The 17,303-nt window shown below is 38.8% G+C and overlaps 1 protein-coding gene across 1 annotated transcript; it reads right to left on the bottom strand.

Moving 5' to 3' along the window:
* Positions 1–2,141: 2,141 nt before the first annotated feature.
* oaz2a (ornithine decarboxylase antizyme 2a) lies at positions 2,142–16,904 on the bottom strand. The gene is given in 6 exon segments (XM_037107555.1): positions 2,142–4,615; positions 6,151–6,236; positions 7,004–7,176; positions 8,683–8,763; positions 8,765–8,831; positions 16,685–16,904. Coding segments are annotated over 6 exon segments (648 nt in total). The 5' UTR covers positions 16,795–16,904; the 3' UTR covers positions 2,142–4,484.
* Between the last annotated feature and the right edge of the window lie 399 nt (positions 16,905–17,303).

The following is a 17,303-nucleotide window of genomic DNA, read 5'->3' as shown; positions in this document are numbered from 1 at the left end:
GTCTTAGGGTCAAGAATGGACTTCAGCTGCTGAACCGCCACTCACTTTGGTGATGTCACTGACGTCAAGAATAAAGTCATCGTTTTGCCTTTCAAGCAACCAGAAAAACAGAAATTCAAACATCTCCATCTGCTGACAAATAACATATCAAATGACCAAAAGCTCTGGAGGAGCTGATAATTGCACTTTACAGTGAGATTATCCTGTCAGCAGCAGTAATGTCGGTACACTGTGAGATAATACAGTGCAGAAGTAGGTTTTCATTGAGGACATTACATGTGATCTGCTCTGCAGGCCTCAGTACACTCTGCAGCGGTGTAAGTCTCTTTAGAGAGGATTTGCTGTTGACTTCGCTTTTAACTCAGCTAAACGGATACTGGAAACTGAGATGCGAGGACGAACATAGGCAGATTCTGGGAAAACGCCCTGCCGTGAGTGCAGCTGATGTGGTAACCGCTTATCAGCCTCAGTCTGAGGTGAGTTTATACAAAATCAACACAAGATTAAGGTCAGGAGGGGACTATCCACCTCTTGTCTTATCGTCCAGGGGATTAGTGACACAGCTTGAACCACTGACTTCAGATTTTCAGTGCACCGCTGTGTCATGATGACATGATGTAAGCAGAAGCAGTTACATAAGGCCTGAAACAGCAGGGGGCCTTCAGACAGAAAGATGAATTCATCTTCAGGGGCCCAGAGACACATTTTACAGGTGGAAACTGTTTGTAGCGCCCCTGGTGGTCAAATATCAACACCAACACAGGGACTTTCCAGACTGTCTTGATGTGCGAAATCCAAATATTTCTGAGTTGATGTCTTGTTTTGTTGGAATGGCAACATCCCAAAGATAATTGACACTCAAGATTAGAGATGTGGTGACCCAGGAGAGCAAAGGATACACAAGAATTAAAGACAAGATTTTGGAAAAAACAATGCATGTTTGGGGCAATGTTTGTATGAAGTGAGTCCCTGCTTTGTTTTGTATTCTACACATGTAAGCTGGTGATACACGGTCCTGCCACTGTTTTCACATCATGCTGTGGAGCCACAGTTGCCATGGTAACCCACAAATTTAATCAGTCATCATTGGTGTTAACAGTTTAAGATGCTATTTAAAAGTTTGGCAATATTTTGGATGGGAATCTGTTCAACACTCATGTGACTCGAGTCAGTGTTTTAATGAGTTGTAATGAAGGAGATGACTTGAGACATGACGACTGGAATGATTCGTCTCTGTTCGTTTTATGTTTTTAGTTTTTAGGTTGTTTTTATTTGTCTTGCTGTCAGTATCTCAGTGTGAAAGTTGTGGGAAAGGAATATCTTTCCACTGAGCTTTTTATAAAGTAATTTGTTTTTGTGTTTATTTATAAGAATATCGATGATTATGACACAAATTTAATGATAATACCATTATTACACAGGTACTGATACATATAATATAATATAATATATATATATATATATATATATATATATATATATATATATATATATATATATATATATATATATATGTTTTTGGCACCTCCCAGCTTCTGTACTGCCACTTAAAGCTCTGGCCACAGACTGAATGGCTTCTCTCCTTCAGGAGGACACAACAAAGGTTTTGAAACGGGTTGAATTAAGGAGGCCGATATAGCACAGCTGAGTCTGTCCTGGCCCGGTCACTGAAAATAGATCTCATAGATCAACTGACTTGGGAGGTTGCAGTCTCTGGCGAGAAGCCAGCAGTGAGCTGTAATGTGCTGTGAGCTGAGCTGGTTGGAGATTATCGCCTGAGTCAGCAGTCGGCTGAAAGAGCTTCCTACAACTACTGTTCCTGAACGCAAAAAACACTTTCATTTCCTCAATTCAGAATCTTCATCACTGCTCTACTTTTGACTTTTTCCTCATGTTTTATCAACCATAGTTTGGCTTCCATGTTGCTCTGCTTGCACATCTGTAGTTATTTAGAACAGTCCCATGTTTCCTCAGTTTTATAGCTTGCCCTTCTTCCATTTGTTCTCTCTGCATGTTTTCTGTAGTTCAACACTGGAGGTCAGGCTTAATTGACCCCCGTGGCAAGAAAAACATGTGACAGCTACACAGATTCATACACACCCTGAAACCAAAACCATCAAGAAGGACAAACGCATAAAACACCCATTTAGATAACAAATTTTAATCGTTTTTCCCAAAGACAGAAATTTCCAGAGTATACAAGTGTGGATTGTCATCGAATGCTTGCTAACTAGTCACCGAGAACAAAAAATAAATCCCTAAACTATCACAGTAAACATTTGAGAAATATACATACATAAAAATATACCTCTGAGAAAATTAATATATTGACATTTCCTAACAGCTTATAGTCAGGGCTCAATCAGTAGCAACGAAGACTCATATGATCTGAACACATGCAGAAGAAAAAAGGCGCCCACCCCATCCCAACACCAACATGGAACAGACTACTATCACGTCTCTCTGAGGTGTAACAGGTAGTATGGCTGGCATGGGGAATGTAGGTTTATATTGCTTTACATACCAGGTTTAAATTTGGAAAAGCAAGGTGATTTGAATCAACAGCATGTTTACAGACAGAATGGATTCTTTGGCGTTTTTTTGTTCAAAGTACTAAGAACCACAAAACTGATTAAAAAAGAAAAAAAAAAACAAACCTGCACAGGATTCCTCCTGCGTTATTACTCTAATTGCATAATCACCCGAAGTGCTCCTGCTGTACCCCAACAATGAGATCATCTTACATAGCGTGGGTCTGAGTCTGAAATGGGCACATTCCTCAATAAGACTCGCGAGTAAAAAATATTAACATTGCACTCTCCTCTTTAGGCACAAAAAGCCTCGTTTCCATCGAGCATTCAACTGGTTTGGGAATAGCGATACTGATGACTCTACAGGGCTGGACAAAGCTTCACCGGTCAGTTTCTACCTCTCATGTATCAACATTATTCAATTCACAGGTTTAACAAAACTCAAAACTGGTTTAAAAACCATTTCCAGAACCATCTGGATGGAAAAATACTGTTTGCCGCTGAATGTTTCCAGTTTGCATTTCTTTTTCCTGATCTGGAAAACGATAGAAGCCAGAATTTACATTACGTGCAATTAAAAAAGTGATGTTATCAGTTATATTTGTCAGCCTTGTTCTCATTTGTCCATAAAATAACATGTTTTTCTTTCTTTTCAGGCAATTTGGATATAAATTTGAGCATTTTTTGAGCATAAATTGAGATTTTATAAACAACTTCAGAACGAAGATAAAAGTTAATAAACTTTTGTTTTTATTACAAATCGCCAGTTATTTATTTCTAACAAACACTTAGCTTGACTTGAATTTAACACCAGTACATGAGGAGCACAAACTGGGGCTAAAGCTTCACTAGATTTAATCATCATGTGTACATTTTAATGCAAAGTAACAGTGAAGGGGAGTTTCTTTAAAACCATCTCACAATTATTCAGCTTATGATCTCTAAAAAAAAAACAAAACAAAAACAACTTTAAGTGTTTCTTTCTGTGTGACGTGCAAAGTGAAACAACAGTGAGGCTGCAGTCCTCAAGCTCATCAGTGACTCACACCGTCAGCTTGACAGGCTGATTACTGCAGAGCGAAGGTGGAGGAGCGAAGGTGCGTGTCTCATTGAGCTGGCAGCCACGCTGTTGTGACTTTCGACATACAGGCTGCTTCTTAACCTTGACACGTCCGCACAGACCAAAAGGGTTTCCACATTTGTGAGGTGATCGTTTTGGGTGGATAGGAGCAAAAAAAACAAACGTGTGACGTGCTGGAATGATGCCTTAACATATATCAGGAAGAAGTGTAAAGAAATGTTTACATATGCTTTAATGTTAAAAAGCAACACATCGGGCTTTATCCCATCTAAAATCAAAAAGCAAATCAACATTTCATTGACCATACCAAACCCATAATTCCCTCTTTATTCTTTAGCCCTACAAACACCACTTGCATGCTATACAGCAAATGAAGACAGACCAAGGTCTCTTTCCTTGCAAAAGGTTGAAGCTGTCAGAGGAGAGATATGCTGAATTTTAATGTAAAACACCACCTTTTCCTGAATGTCAACAGTTGTTTGTCTTGTTGATGCCAGCACAAACAATGTGGCCAACAGAGGACCCACTAAGTACACAATTTCTTTTTTTTTATTTTTTATTTTTTTTTTTTTAATCCCACAATGCATGTGATGTATTATTTCAAGCTATGCCGCTCCCTGTAGTTATCCTCGGGGAAGGGAAAAGGGGGAGGCGGGGGAGTCTGCATCACATGGAAATCCTACTGTTCCCCTTAAATCACAAGTCCATAAAAAAGTGACACCTCCCAGTCAGCGAAGAAGGATTTCAGAGAGGAAAGAAGGGTCTGTGTCAGAGCTAGAGTTGATTTCTTGAGGAAGAAGATGGATAGAAGGCGTGGGGGAGGAAGGGAGGGGAAGGAGGGGAGTAAGGGTGGGTGAGGGAGTGTGTGACAATCACTCCTCGTCTGAGCTGCTGTTGTCCAGAGAGTAAACCATGAAGGCCAGATCGGGCCGGGCCGGTACCATGGGGTTACCTGGCTTCACCATCTCAAAGCCCATGTAGTGGAACGTCTTGATGATGGACACTAGGGAGGAAACAAGAGGACGGTCATGTGTCATGTCAAGTCTCAGGCTACACAACATTCCACAACATTTCTATTTTGAATCACATTCACAAGTAACATGGAATCCAGGTGTCAGGAGTCTACACCACTCCAGGACCTGATGCTGAGACTTTTGGAAACATTGCTGACAACTGTTTAGTTTGAAAACATGAGCACTGTGATGTGGACAGGCAGAAATGATGACTCAGATGACTATGTCGCTGTTTACGTGCCCTTCCCTAATTCATCACTCCCATAACATGTCCTTTTCCAAAAGAAAACAACAGCAGACGCCAGCCTCGATTACTAGTGCTTAAATCAACATGGATAATGAATTACAAGTGATGCTGAAATATTAGTCTATACTAACAGCTGCAGTGTAGTGTAGTGTAGTTCAATTCTGCATTTTATGATGCTTCTACTGCCTACATTCAACAGTTCCCGTGTCAAGCTGAATTACCAGCCCTACAGGGAGTGCCCATGTTCGGTTTGGGTTAGTAAGAAACAGGGCCTGGTGGGATCATTTATCAATAAATGTTCACTGAATATTAATTTGTACTTTCCATTTAAATACTCAAACTTCTCTTGGGGAATCATCACTACAAGTACACAATGTTAAGTTCCTGAAAAAGGAAGAGGTTGACCTCTTCCTTTTTTGAATACATGATTGTTCATTATCTTTCCAAGAGTGAGATCAACATAAAATCTCAACTTGACGACCCGGATGGTGGTCAGCGAGAGGAGGTGGGGGTTGGGGGTTGTTACACTCAAATATTCAGATTTCTGTACTTTTGTCATGGAAAATATAGATAGACTTCAAATTAAAAAAAAGGTATAACTGTCTGAACAGAACCCATTACAGAATCTGTGCTTAGGACTGCTTCCTTACTGTTAATGTATATATTACCACCCAACCGCACCAATCGTATACATAACATATGTATATACTACAGTTCTTATGTACATACTACAGTTCTGATGTACATACTCTCTTCCTCTTTTCTTATTATATTTATAAATATTTCTATTTTTATTGCATGCTCTTCTATATTTTTACTACTTTATTACCTTATGCACGGGGGTTGCAAAGAAAATTTCATTGATTGACATGTGAATGTCCAATGATAATAAAAACTCTTGAATCTTGAATCTTGAATCTTACTGACTGTATCTGGCAACCCTCTCTACAGTTGGATAAACTGTTAGACAAGAAACATTTCCAGCACAAATCACCCTGAAACCACCAACATTTTTCTGTATCAATGTGTGCACAAACAACAAAGTGCACGTTAAGTAGTGAGGCCTGAATGTGCTGTTGTGTTTCTGAACTTTTGAGAGCCTTTTTTTTTTTGCCCCAGGCATCCAGAACAAGTTAATCCAGTCATGTACACACACACACCACATCAAGTATAAAAAAAACTTTACTATTGACTCAGTTAAAGCCTCATATGTTCAAATCAATATAAAACAGGCTGCGAGACACAAAAAAGGTATTTAAAAATAACAGGAGCACTTACATCGATCCTCTCTGTTTTTATGGAACCACAGGAACACGTAGTTAACTTTGAGCTTCTCTTCCGCAAACTCAAGCAGAGCAGTTAGCCTGAGGATGACATGAACAGAGAGAGAGAGAAAGAGAGAGACAGTGAACGCGGGAAGAGGTGATGACGCACATAAAGATTTTTTTCCCTCTTTACATAAGCGTTGCAACTTTACATAATAATGCAGTGGCAGCTGCAAAGCTGGCTTCTCAAAACTGACTGGCTCTGTGCCCTCAGCAGGCAAGGTTACTCTGTCCAGGCATCGATTACAGCAAAACACAAAGAAGGGCAATGAAACAGAAAGGTATCATTACCCGTTTTAATTTAGGGCACACACTGAAACCCTAAAAACATGATTAATAGCCTCTCATGGACAAGTTGGACCCCTACAGCGTGCAGACTTCCACTAAATTGCTTCTTTAGAGATGACTTGAATTTCTATAACAAAGTTAATTTCGAACGCTGTTGTGAAACAGTTTCTTAACCTAAGCCATAATTTATTTCCACGACACATGCATTAAAGCCAAAGTGAAATGAGAGAATTTAATAACATCAAATACTCCACATAAAAATCCCATTAAAGAACTGTGGCTCAGAAAAAACATCAGTTGTAGTGAGACTTATGGCAGTCACTGTGGATTCCAACATTTACTTCACCTCCTCATCGCTACCTGGAGGGAGCATATTTAGCAATGTCGTAGCTAAACAAGAGCTACTTTTCAAACCTACAGAGGGTGAGAATTTAATCTCAAACCAGAGTATTCATTTAAAAAGGTGCCTGTAGAGAGCCTTCATGCGTTTCAAGTAAAGGATCTCAACACATTCTTACCCCTCCTTGCTCCCCTCCGCCAGCGGCCCTGCAGCGATCTCTAGGAAAAGGCTGTCTTCTGATAGAGCCGTATCCCAGAAGGCGGCACGGCGCTCATTCAGCTGGTAGTGGAAGCGGAGAAAAGAGGGGTTCCCACTCACTGGAGCAGCCTGTGTTACTGTTAACTTCTCATCCTGGATTAATACAGAAAAAAAACTGCTTTAGTTATTAGACGTTATGGTTTAAAATGTTATGTAAGAGGATATTTAAAGTTTAGATATCAGTACACTTAACAGGACACCTCACTGGGAATGTAATAATTATAAATTATCTAAGCATCTGTTATAGACCAATAACATCCTCCAATTAGCTGTATGGACAAAAGCGACTGCTAAGTACCCTAAAGTACAAATGTAAATAATTTGGCCATTTAAATTTGAAGTCATAGTAAAAAAAGATAAAATTATCAAAGTTTAGTATTTGTTCTTTTTCTAAACTGATCAGAACTCAACATACGGACATTTTCCTGTTCTACATCTTCAGAAAATAGATCAAAATGCAATTTCTGGTTAAAGTAAACTGTTAAAAGACAAAGACCACAAGTACTCTGTCAGAGCAGTGATGTCTACGTACAACACATATGCATTGCTTTTTTGTTTGGTAGATTATTTTATCTCCTGTGGCAATGCAAGCTTTTATAGTTGTTCAGTTATCTGGGTCATGGGATTATTGCCAAATGTCTGCAATTATTGGATCTATTGTGGCCATGTAAGCCAAGCAGCGCTGTATGAAAGTGTCATTGATGTAACTGTTGAGTAATGATATGTAAATACTGAATCAGACTTGTAAATCAAGTTAAATCGCGTTTCATAACTTCCATGTTTAACAGTAAATAAAAGTCTGTGTGAATGCAAGCAAGCGTTTGTGTTCAGAGTGGTGACCAAACGTCACAGGGCTTTCTGCTCACTGAGGACAGATGAGGATGTAATATGACATTTGTGACCGATCTGTCTGATCCTAAATCTCTAATCCTCGAGTCGGTCACATGTCTGGGGTACAACTTGACAAGCATGCACACCGACACATCAGAGAGGACAGAGCAGTTTGTGTGTAGGTGTTTATGAAAATGTTAATTTAAGTGACATGTGGATAAACTCATTGCTTTACATTATTAAATTTGCGCCATCTGAGATGAAATTAACTAAAACAATTTAATTGTGCATTAAATTCAGTGCAGGTGCAGCTGACAAGTTGGGGACAGATTAAAAGGTTTTTAAGCTTTAAAAAAGGCGACTTTCCAGACTGAAGGTACAACTCATTAGGAGGGTGTTCCTGTGTTTAGTGCTCTGAGTCAGAGTGGTCCCTGAGGGATGAAGAGCTTTACACACAGTTATATCCTAAAGTGATTACACAGAATAAGAACAAAACATGCCCACACTGTAACTATATAATCCATGAAAGGCCTTTAAAAACTAATCTGGGACAAAGACTTATCCAGCTCGCTTTAAACAATGTTTGAAATCAGAATTCAAATGAAAATGTCACATTTGAAGTCATTATGTACGCTCTTTATCACTGCAGTTCAGGTGACATTTAGAGGCCGATTTTAACCATTTGTAATATAGGTTCACATATTTAGATGCATCCAGAAGGCTTTGAACTGCAGCTCTGTGTTGTTGTGCGAAGTCAAGCACTGTCACCTTGTGTAGTAGCACGCCGAGAGAGTGATCCCTCACAGTCCCTCGCCCACCCGGGATCTTCAGTTGTGGGTGAGGGGCATCAGGAGCACCACAGAGGCCCCGGAGACTGAGGGAGGGAGCAGGGCAGCCGAGGTCCAGCTAACCAGGAACTGCAAGGAGAAAGACAAATCAGTTAGTGTTTCAGATCATCTTCTGTCCTGTACCTACTCTCAACACACACACACACACACACACACACACACACACACACACACACACACACACACACACACACACACACACACACACACACACACACACCTAATTGTCTTAAAACTTAAAAACATTTCAAAGGCAACATCCCAATCTTTGACTCTGTTGCTATCCAACTAGAAATTCACATTTTTTAATCAGTTTTAGATCCCTAACAGGAGGCAAATCAGCAATATTTAATAAAAGGATTAAAAGTAAAAATAAATTCCATTTTCTCACTGCTGTTCTAAAAAGGAAACGGGCCTCTTGAGGTCCTTGTTTACTGTGACAAGCATGAATGAAGAACTGCACTCACTGGCACACACAACTACCAGCTGTAAGCTTGCCAAAGTCAACTGTATGGTCACTGTTGTTGTTGGCTGCTTATAAAAGTTCTGTCTGTATGAGTAAAAGGTACTGAGACACATGATGACTAATCCTGCTCTGACAATGACGCAAAACCCTCAGCATGTTGCCTCACACACAGCATCCCATTTTAACTTCGTAAGGACAATCCTGCAATTAGCAAATCTAAAGCACATGCGGGAGCATGCCCCACCGCTGGACAGCCCGAGGGAATTAACATGAACATACCGCCTGCTCATTTGATGGATCCTTTCTGCAATTAGGTTGATCCCGCCATCTATTCAAACATAACTCCTCCTGCTTGACTTTACTCCTTTAAGTAATATGGTAGTGTGCCTCAAATTTTTTTCAGATATCCGAAAACCTGTCTCAAACTTAATTATCTACCAGACAAGTTTATAATCAAAAGAAAAAAAAGGCCTCAAACCTTAGAGATGGATTTATTCATTGATTAAGTATTGGGTTTTGAATTGACGTCACAGATGCAGAAATCTAACAAGTATGTGATGTAGACAAGCTCTGCAAATTATTACATTACTTCAACAAAAGTTTCAGTCTATTGCCGCCACTGAAAATCCATCACAGCCACTTTGTTTATGACAGCGCTACCACGCAGACAAAATTAAAGCTTTGATTTATAATGGCTTTCAAAGAGTTCGTGACGGGTTGTGCATGCGGTGGAAGGCATGTATCATAAACAAGCACATGATCTGTAAACACCTCTGCAAATAACTCGGGAGGCTTTCGGGAACACACATCTTCAGTCGTTTTCAGTTACATCTCATACCAGACATGATGGCAGCCAGCCGACACCGCCAGATGGGCGAGGACAGGACATGACATGAGGCCTGGGGATTCAGATTTTGTCAAATTCGCGCCTGAGCAGACACACCCTGCAAAGTCCACAACTGTCTTGAAAGCAGACTCATTACACATTATTATGCAGGGCTGTTCCTGCATATTAATTTTGCTGCCACTATTTAAAATGGTCAATGTCAGCAAAAACTGACACAATATAGTCATTCTACATCTTCATCACAGTTCTTTTACATGCAATGACTGTAGTTCCACGCTTGTCAACCTTTAGCGTAGCTTCTCAATCTAGCAGCGATATATTATATATATATATATATATATATATATATTATATATTATATATATATATATATATATCTATATCTATCTATATCTATATCTATATCTATCTATATCTATATCTATATCTATATCTATATCTATATCTATATATCTATATCTATATCTATATCTATATCTATATCTATATATCTATATATATATCTATATATATAGATATATAGATATAGATATAGATATAGATATATATATAGATATATATATATATAGATAGATATAGATAGATATAGATATAGATATAGATATAGATATAGATAGATATAGATAGATATAGATAGATATAGATATAGATATAGATATATAGATATATAGATATAGATATTAGATAGATAGATAGATATGCCACTTTCCCTGGTTGTACTTCACCACCCTTTGGCTATCATGATCCTCAAGTGGCAAGCATGTTGATTTGGAGTAGGATACGGAAGTGTTAAGACTGACGTATAACTAATTATACGCTATGGCAGTTAACATATGCTTGAGCTTACAAAATGCCCCCACTGACAGTCACCTGTCACTGGACGACCAGCACAAGAAAATACTACGGTACTTAAGTGAGTGGGCTTTACCATTAGAGGCTGTAAGCCTGTGTATTTAAAAAAGGCTATGCATGAATAAATCAACATAATGTAATGATCTTAATGAAAAATTCTGCAAGACAGTCTAAACATCCCTAAAATTACATTTATTTACCATTCATTCAAGTAAATATAACAACAAAAGTATAATAATGATTATTAAATTACTACATTAAATGCTGTAGGTGTATATTGTGTACCTTTGTAGTCAGCCCATATCTTGCTTAGCCTAAAGTATGTGAAATTAATTTTAAATGTTATGAAAATGACCAATCAAAACATTTTCACTGCAGCTTTATGCCACCACATATGACAATACCACCAACACCACCCCCTCTGGGAACAAAGCCTGTTATGTCTGTAACTGTGCTAGGTGGTCCAACCATTTTTTGAGTGAATACTAGTCCATGAGAGCATTGGCTACAGAAAAACAACAGCTACATCTATCTATGTGGGAGGAGGAGCTGTGCCAGTTTCCCTGCAGACCAGACAGGTAACCTGGGCGACCTGATCTACATAGAATGAGCAATGGAAAACAAAGCTCATCATGCCTGGCCTGTTCACTTCATAGCAACAGCTGCATCAACACTTCCTTGTTTCTTAACTATGCAGAGCCGACACATGAACTGAAGCATTAACATGTAGAGAAGTCTGTCCTGCTCTCCTTGACCAATTTTCTTTTTTGTTTTAATGCATATCTTTTGTTACTATGTAGCTTCTTGTCATATTTTTCCCTTTTATCCTTTTATCCAGTTAAAGTAGTAGAGCTGCAATAATTAGTTGACAAATACATTAGCCAAGTGAAAGAAAGATAATCAGCAGTATTTTGATCATTTATTAATTGTTCTTTAAAGTCTTCAGGTTGTCAAAAGTTAGAATTTGTTAGGTAGCTGGTTTCATAATATGAATAATAAAGAAAATAATCTGCAGATTAAAAAACGTCAATAACTGTTAGTTGCAGCCTTAAAAAGTGGCAACCACACTACAAAAATACTAAATTTCAGGTTAAATCCTGCTCTTAATATCATCAAAATGTACAAGTAGTGTAAACAAAAATGTACTTGCATTGTACACATTGCAGCAGAAAGGCTCCTGTCTGTGTCACAATAGCATGACACTTTGTCGTTACAGATGCATGAACATGTAAGCAGCATAGTTACTTACATGGGTGAGCTAATGTAACTGCCATGCAACTTTAATACACTTTTGGGCAGTTTATTTTTAACAATACATCAAATTTTATTCGGTCATCATAGATTTGTGTGTAAAATATTACTCTATAGTAATGGAATAAAAATCACAAAATTAAATGTGCTTAATAACTAAAACAGATGCATGAAAATCTGCAGTCTCTTAAAAATCTGAATCTACCAGGATTTCCTTTAAAAACAGTGTAGTTTGGAGTGAGATGCCAATTGGCAGCACAACACTAAAACAGTCTAGACAGCCAAGACACTCTCTTCATTTATTTCAGAGAAACAAAACTGAAACAGACTGTATCAGACTGCTTCTGGGACAGCAGGTACGACACTAATGTAGGAGGAGATCAGCAAGCTTGCCAAGATGTCAAGACCTGCCTCTCTTTTTCCATCTTCTCTTTCAGCGACAGACAGAAGAGACTGTCCTTGATGCAAATGCCAGCTTGTTTTGAAAGGTAACACTTTCGTCCTCTGACATTTCAGCCACACTCTGAGCCGCCCACCCCGCCCTCCTGTCCCCAAGATGCCTCTCCAGCTGGGGCAACCTTTAGCCCTGCAAAAGGTCATTAGGTCACCTTAAAAACAGAATATAGGCTACAGAAGGTCAACTTGACGGATGAAAGCAAAAACTCTGACATGAAGGCCAAGCACAGTCCTCCGCTGTATTAGTGTGCCGGTGAGGATTTAATCATCTGTGTGTTGCAGAGAGATTCAAAAGATGCCAAGTGCGTCATCGTCCAATTCTCCCAGCAGAGCTGAAGGCATGTGTGTGTCCTCACTGCCAGTATGGTCTTCCTGAGCTGCAAGTTGTTTTGAGAACTGATTCAGGTGAATTGTTTCAGGGGATGAACAGCCCAGGCTGGCCTGCTGCTGTAGTTTGACCCACAGCCAAGAAACACACGACTCAACCAAAACAGGAAGTGCTGTGGTAGGTCCTCCAAAAAGTCTGAAACACACATACCAGCTTCTCACACTTTAAATTACCAGCTAGTAATGGAAAAAGACTCAACTTAACCCCAGACTGTCAACATTAAACAAGCTTATTATTGGCCCCCAAAATAAACTTGTGGTGAGAATGATTTAGGCTGGAGACAAAACTGTATGCAGGAAAGTAAACAGGAGAGTCCTCAGACCGCCTCCGACCCCCAGAAGTTTGGCAGAGCAGCGCGTTGGAAAAGATGTCGAGACAGAAACAGGAAAGGGACACATGCTCTGAAACTTGAGTGTGGATGGACGTGTCCCTGTCAAAACCCATCAGTCTGACCCCCCGAGACAAAGTGGAGTAAATAGCTGCTCAGACACACAGAAGACAACACTACCAAATGAATCTGAATAAGCACAGTTCAGGATATTCAGAGGAGCCCAGCTTTAAAGCAAAAAAAAAAAAAAAAAAATAATAATAATAATATCGACTCACTCAGCAATGTTTATGGAAAATGTAGCTCAAGTGATACATGGACAAGGCAAAGATCATCTCAAGATTATAGTTTATCACAGATGCTTTCATGTTTACAGATAAGCGATAAATGCCACAGAACAAAATCACCATGACACAGTTTGCCAACCCGAGAGCACAAAAGAGTTGTAAAATATCCCGGTCATTCACTCACTATTAAAAAAGACACAAGACTTAAAGATGAGTTAAACTTAGCTTTGAACTAAGTGTAAGCATTGCCTGCTCACCATGAAAACGATCTCTTTGCTTGATAGCATGCTAACATTTGTCAATCAGTGCTCAAATCAAACGGCAAAGGCGGGGAGTGTCGCAAGTATTGCAGGTATAACTATCGCAAGTCATAAACCAAAGTATGAAACCAATCAAATTAGGGCTACAGCTAAATATCACTGTTATTGTTGATTAATTGATAAGTTGTTTGGTCTTGTAAGAAATGTTAGAAATGGTAAAAGTAAATCAGTGTTTCCAAGTCCAAGATGACATCCTAAAATGTCTTCCTTCATCCAAAGCCTAAAAGCCATTCAGAGTTTTGTCACAGAGGGGTAAAGAAAACACAAAAATCTATCTCAGCCATAGCTTTGTCAGGACAGGAACAGGTAAGTAAGTATACGATCAACCTCACTGAGGAACGCTCTCTGACAGCCAAGTGACATAACGAAACTCATAATTTACCATAATACTGACACAATACTTGAGCCCTTATGGCTGTTGCTTGTTATGAAAACATGAGATTTGGCAGGAACCAACTTCAACCTGTTCATGTCACAGCAAAGAGGGTGTGTGTCATGAAGTAAATTATCTGTGGTAAAATGGCCGTTCCATCATATAGAGTGCCAAACTGCATTTCAGTGGATGACACCAGAACTTGCTTAGAGAGAAAATGGAAACAATACCATCTGCTTGTTTTCACTTCCCAACACTTTGATTATAGCAGTGATAGCATTGTGATTTTAACTATTGCCTGACATTTCATGAGCCCAACAATAGATCCCAGGCTATTATCACTTAGCCGGTTATCAACTTTGCCACAAGTGTTTGATATTAACATATGAGGGATCATTGCAAAAAGCGTGTGTGTGCGTGTGTGCGTGTGTGTCGGCTGACACATAGTTATCAGACATTTTTACTTCCAAAATGCATGCAATGCAAACATCTTGGCTCTAAAATTCTCCAATGGTATGTTTTGATTTAAGCCTGTCAGCAATCAACTTGTATGTGCACGCAACTCCAGAGGTTTTTAATTGCAGCCTCGCCTGCAGTATATAACACCTAACTCCAGATATCAGCTTAAAACTCGTTGACACACTTAATGTCTTGGTTGCTTAATGGAACATTTTACAGCCGTCTGACCTAGACTCTCAAACACTGAAGAGATCAGTCTGCCGGGCACTCAGAGGGGCACTTACTTACACTCAGGTAGATCAGATTAGATAATCCAGCTGTTTCTGACTCAATGCATCCCCGTTCTCCTCACACACAAACACACCAAGCACACATACACACACATTCCATTGATGCTTGAGAAGTGAACCAGAGGATGGGGAGGGGTGTTACGCAACACCCTGATGTAGGCCAGTTGATGCCTTAAGCTGACAGGGCCATAACAGTCAGAGAGCTAATATAGTCACTGCTCTAGCTAACAGCATCAGTGGACATCTCATTCCCTCTCTCTCTCTCGTTCGGATCATAAAGAAGTGAACAACAAGGCTTACACCTTTGAACTGCAAAGATAACAAAACAATCCAGTAACAAATAATCTGTTTAACTGCACATATTTATGTTTGATTTCCCTCAGCTTCACTTTCAAGTTAAGAAGGAAGTAACAAATAATAAAACTAGCGATGCACATTATGGTTATTTATGGGTAACTTATAATTGGGTGTTTTTCATGGCTAATACCAATAATATAATTAGTTATTTGATATTTTTTGTATTTTGAAAATTCATTTAAAAAAATGATGATATAAATAATTATAAATAATGATTTCCTAGCCTGTTATGCACACTTGAAGGTAAGAAAAGAGATCTAGTGAACAAAGTTGGATTAATTAATCTCCTGTAGCTCCAATAGACTCATCGCCCTGGACAATGACTGACAGACAATTCAGCATCATATCATCAGCTTTATCTATTAGCTATAACTGCACCGATATCAAATAAGTAGATCATATAAATTGCACGATATCTGCTCGATATATACTGTTCATCACTATGACAAAATAAGATATAACACTACCACAGCGACTCAAAACAGCCCAATATGATAAAAGAAAAAAAAAAAAAACTTCAACAAAACCAGTCAACACTTGCTGGAAGCAAGAAATGTTTGATATTTTTACTTGATACTTGAGTACTTGAGTTTTAGACTGTAGCTTAATACAAGCATGTGAAGAAGCTACAGTGAGCTCTGTAGCCATGTGACAAACAATAAGTCAAAATAATCGATAGTGAACATAATGGACTTAACTGTAGGTTGCTTCCTTTCTTACTATGTCTGAAAAACAAGAAACAACTTGGAAAAGATCCTAAAGTCTACATTATGCGTTGTGTATTTAAATGTTTACAGTGTGACTTTCATTGGCCTTTCAACTCCTCACACTCACACCTCTAAATTCAGTAATAGCTCGTGACATGTTAAGGCTCTTTTATTTTTTTGGTGTTATGTTACAGAGAGAGAGAGAAACATCCATTTGTGTCACTGTTAGCTTAACTTAACTCCTGTCTGAACCCATCCACAGCATCTAACGTTGTGCTGTACGAACAAACAGTCTGCATTTCTTTTATTTCTTTCTTTCTTTCTTTCTTTCTTTCTTTCTTTCTTTTTTTTTTTTTTTTTTACCTTTCACAGTTGTTTTCCGGCAATTTTTGCAAGCTACCTGAAGAAAGCTGCAACTATTTCAACAAAGCAACCCTCTCAAAGTTAACTCACACTAAACCAAACAGACAGACTGACTTCCACAAAAACCGTCGACGTATGTCTTTTGATTTTTTTCTGACGTTTATTAGCATCCTCTTACCTTTCCTCGGTGTTCAGCATGATAGTTTCGAGGAAACACGGGTCTTTAGATCCTTTTTCACAACTAAAATGATTGCTATTGGATAAAAACTCCACAGACAAGTTCACCATCCGTAAATAAAGACGAAACCTCGATGCAGCAAAAGTCTCTAGCGCGACTGTTCGTGAGAGAGATGCGCTTGTCTTGCTCTCGTCGTCTTACAGCAGGAACTCTGCGGTCTGCCGCGGCACGGTGGGTATTTATAGGCACAGTAAGGCATCATGGGTAATCCATACCAGGAAGTGACAGGAGGCACCCTGCAAACGAACTTGCTAGAAGCAGTTGACACGCACATATGATGACAACAATAACAGCAGCAACAAAGCAAGAAAAACAAGCAATGCTATTAATAACAGAAATGAAACAAAATATTGCACTATCATGTATAATATAGGAATAAGAATAATAAGAACGGCACACAAGTGTTGTTATTAATATAAAATAAAACAAATCTATATCTACAATAAAAAGAATTTGAGGCTTTGGTGAAAACCACATGAAAGAAGTATACACATTTAAACCATACATATCTTAAGACACTACATAACAGCCGGACTGAACAAATACTGTTTTTAGTTTG

This window comes from Acanthopagrus latus, chromosome 8 (genome assembly GCF_904848185.1).
Source record: "Acanthopagrus latus isolate v.2019 chromosome 8, fAcaLat1.1, whole genome shotgun sequence".
NCBI classification, from domain to species: Eukaryota; Metazoa; Chordata; class Actinopteri; order Spariformes; family Sparidae; genus Acanthopagrus; species Acanthopagrus latus.
This window is presented reverse-complemented; position numbering and strand designations above follow the sequence as displayed.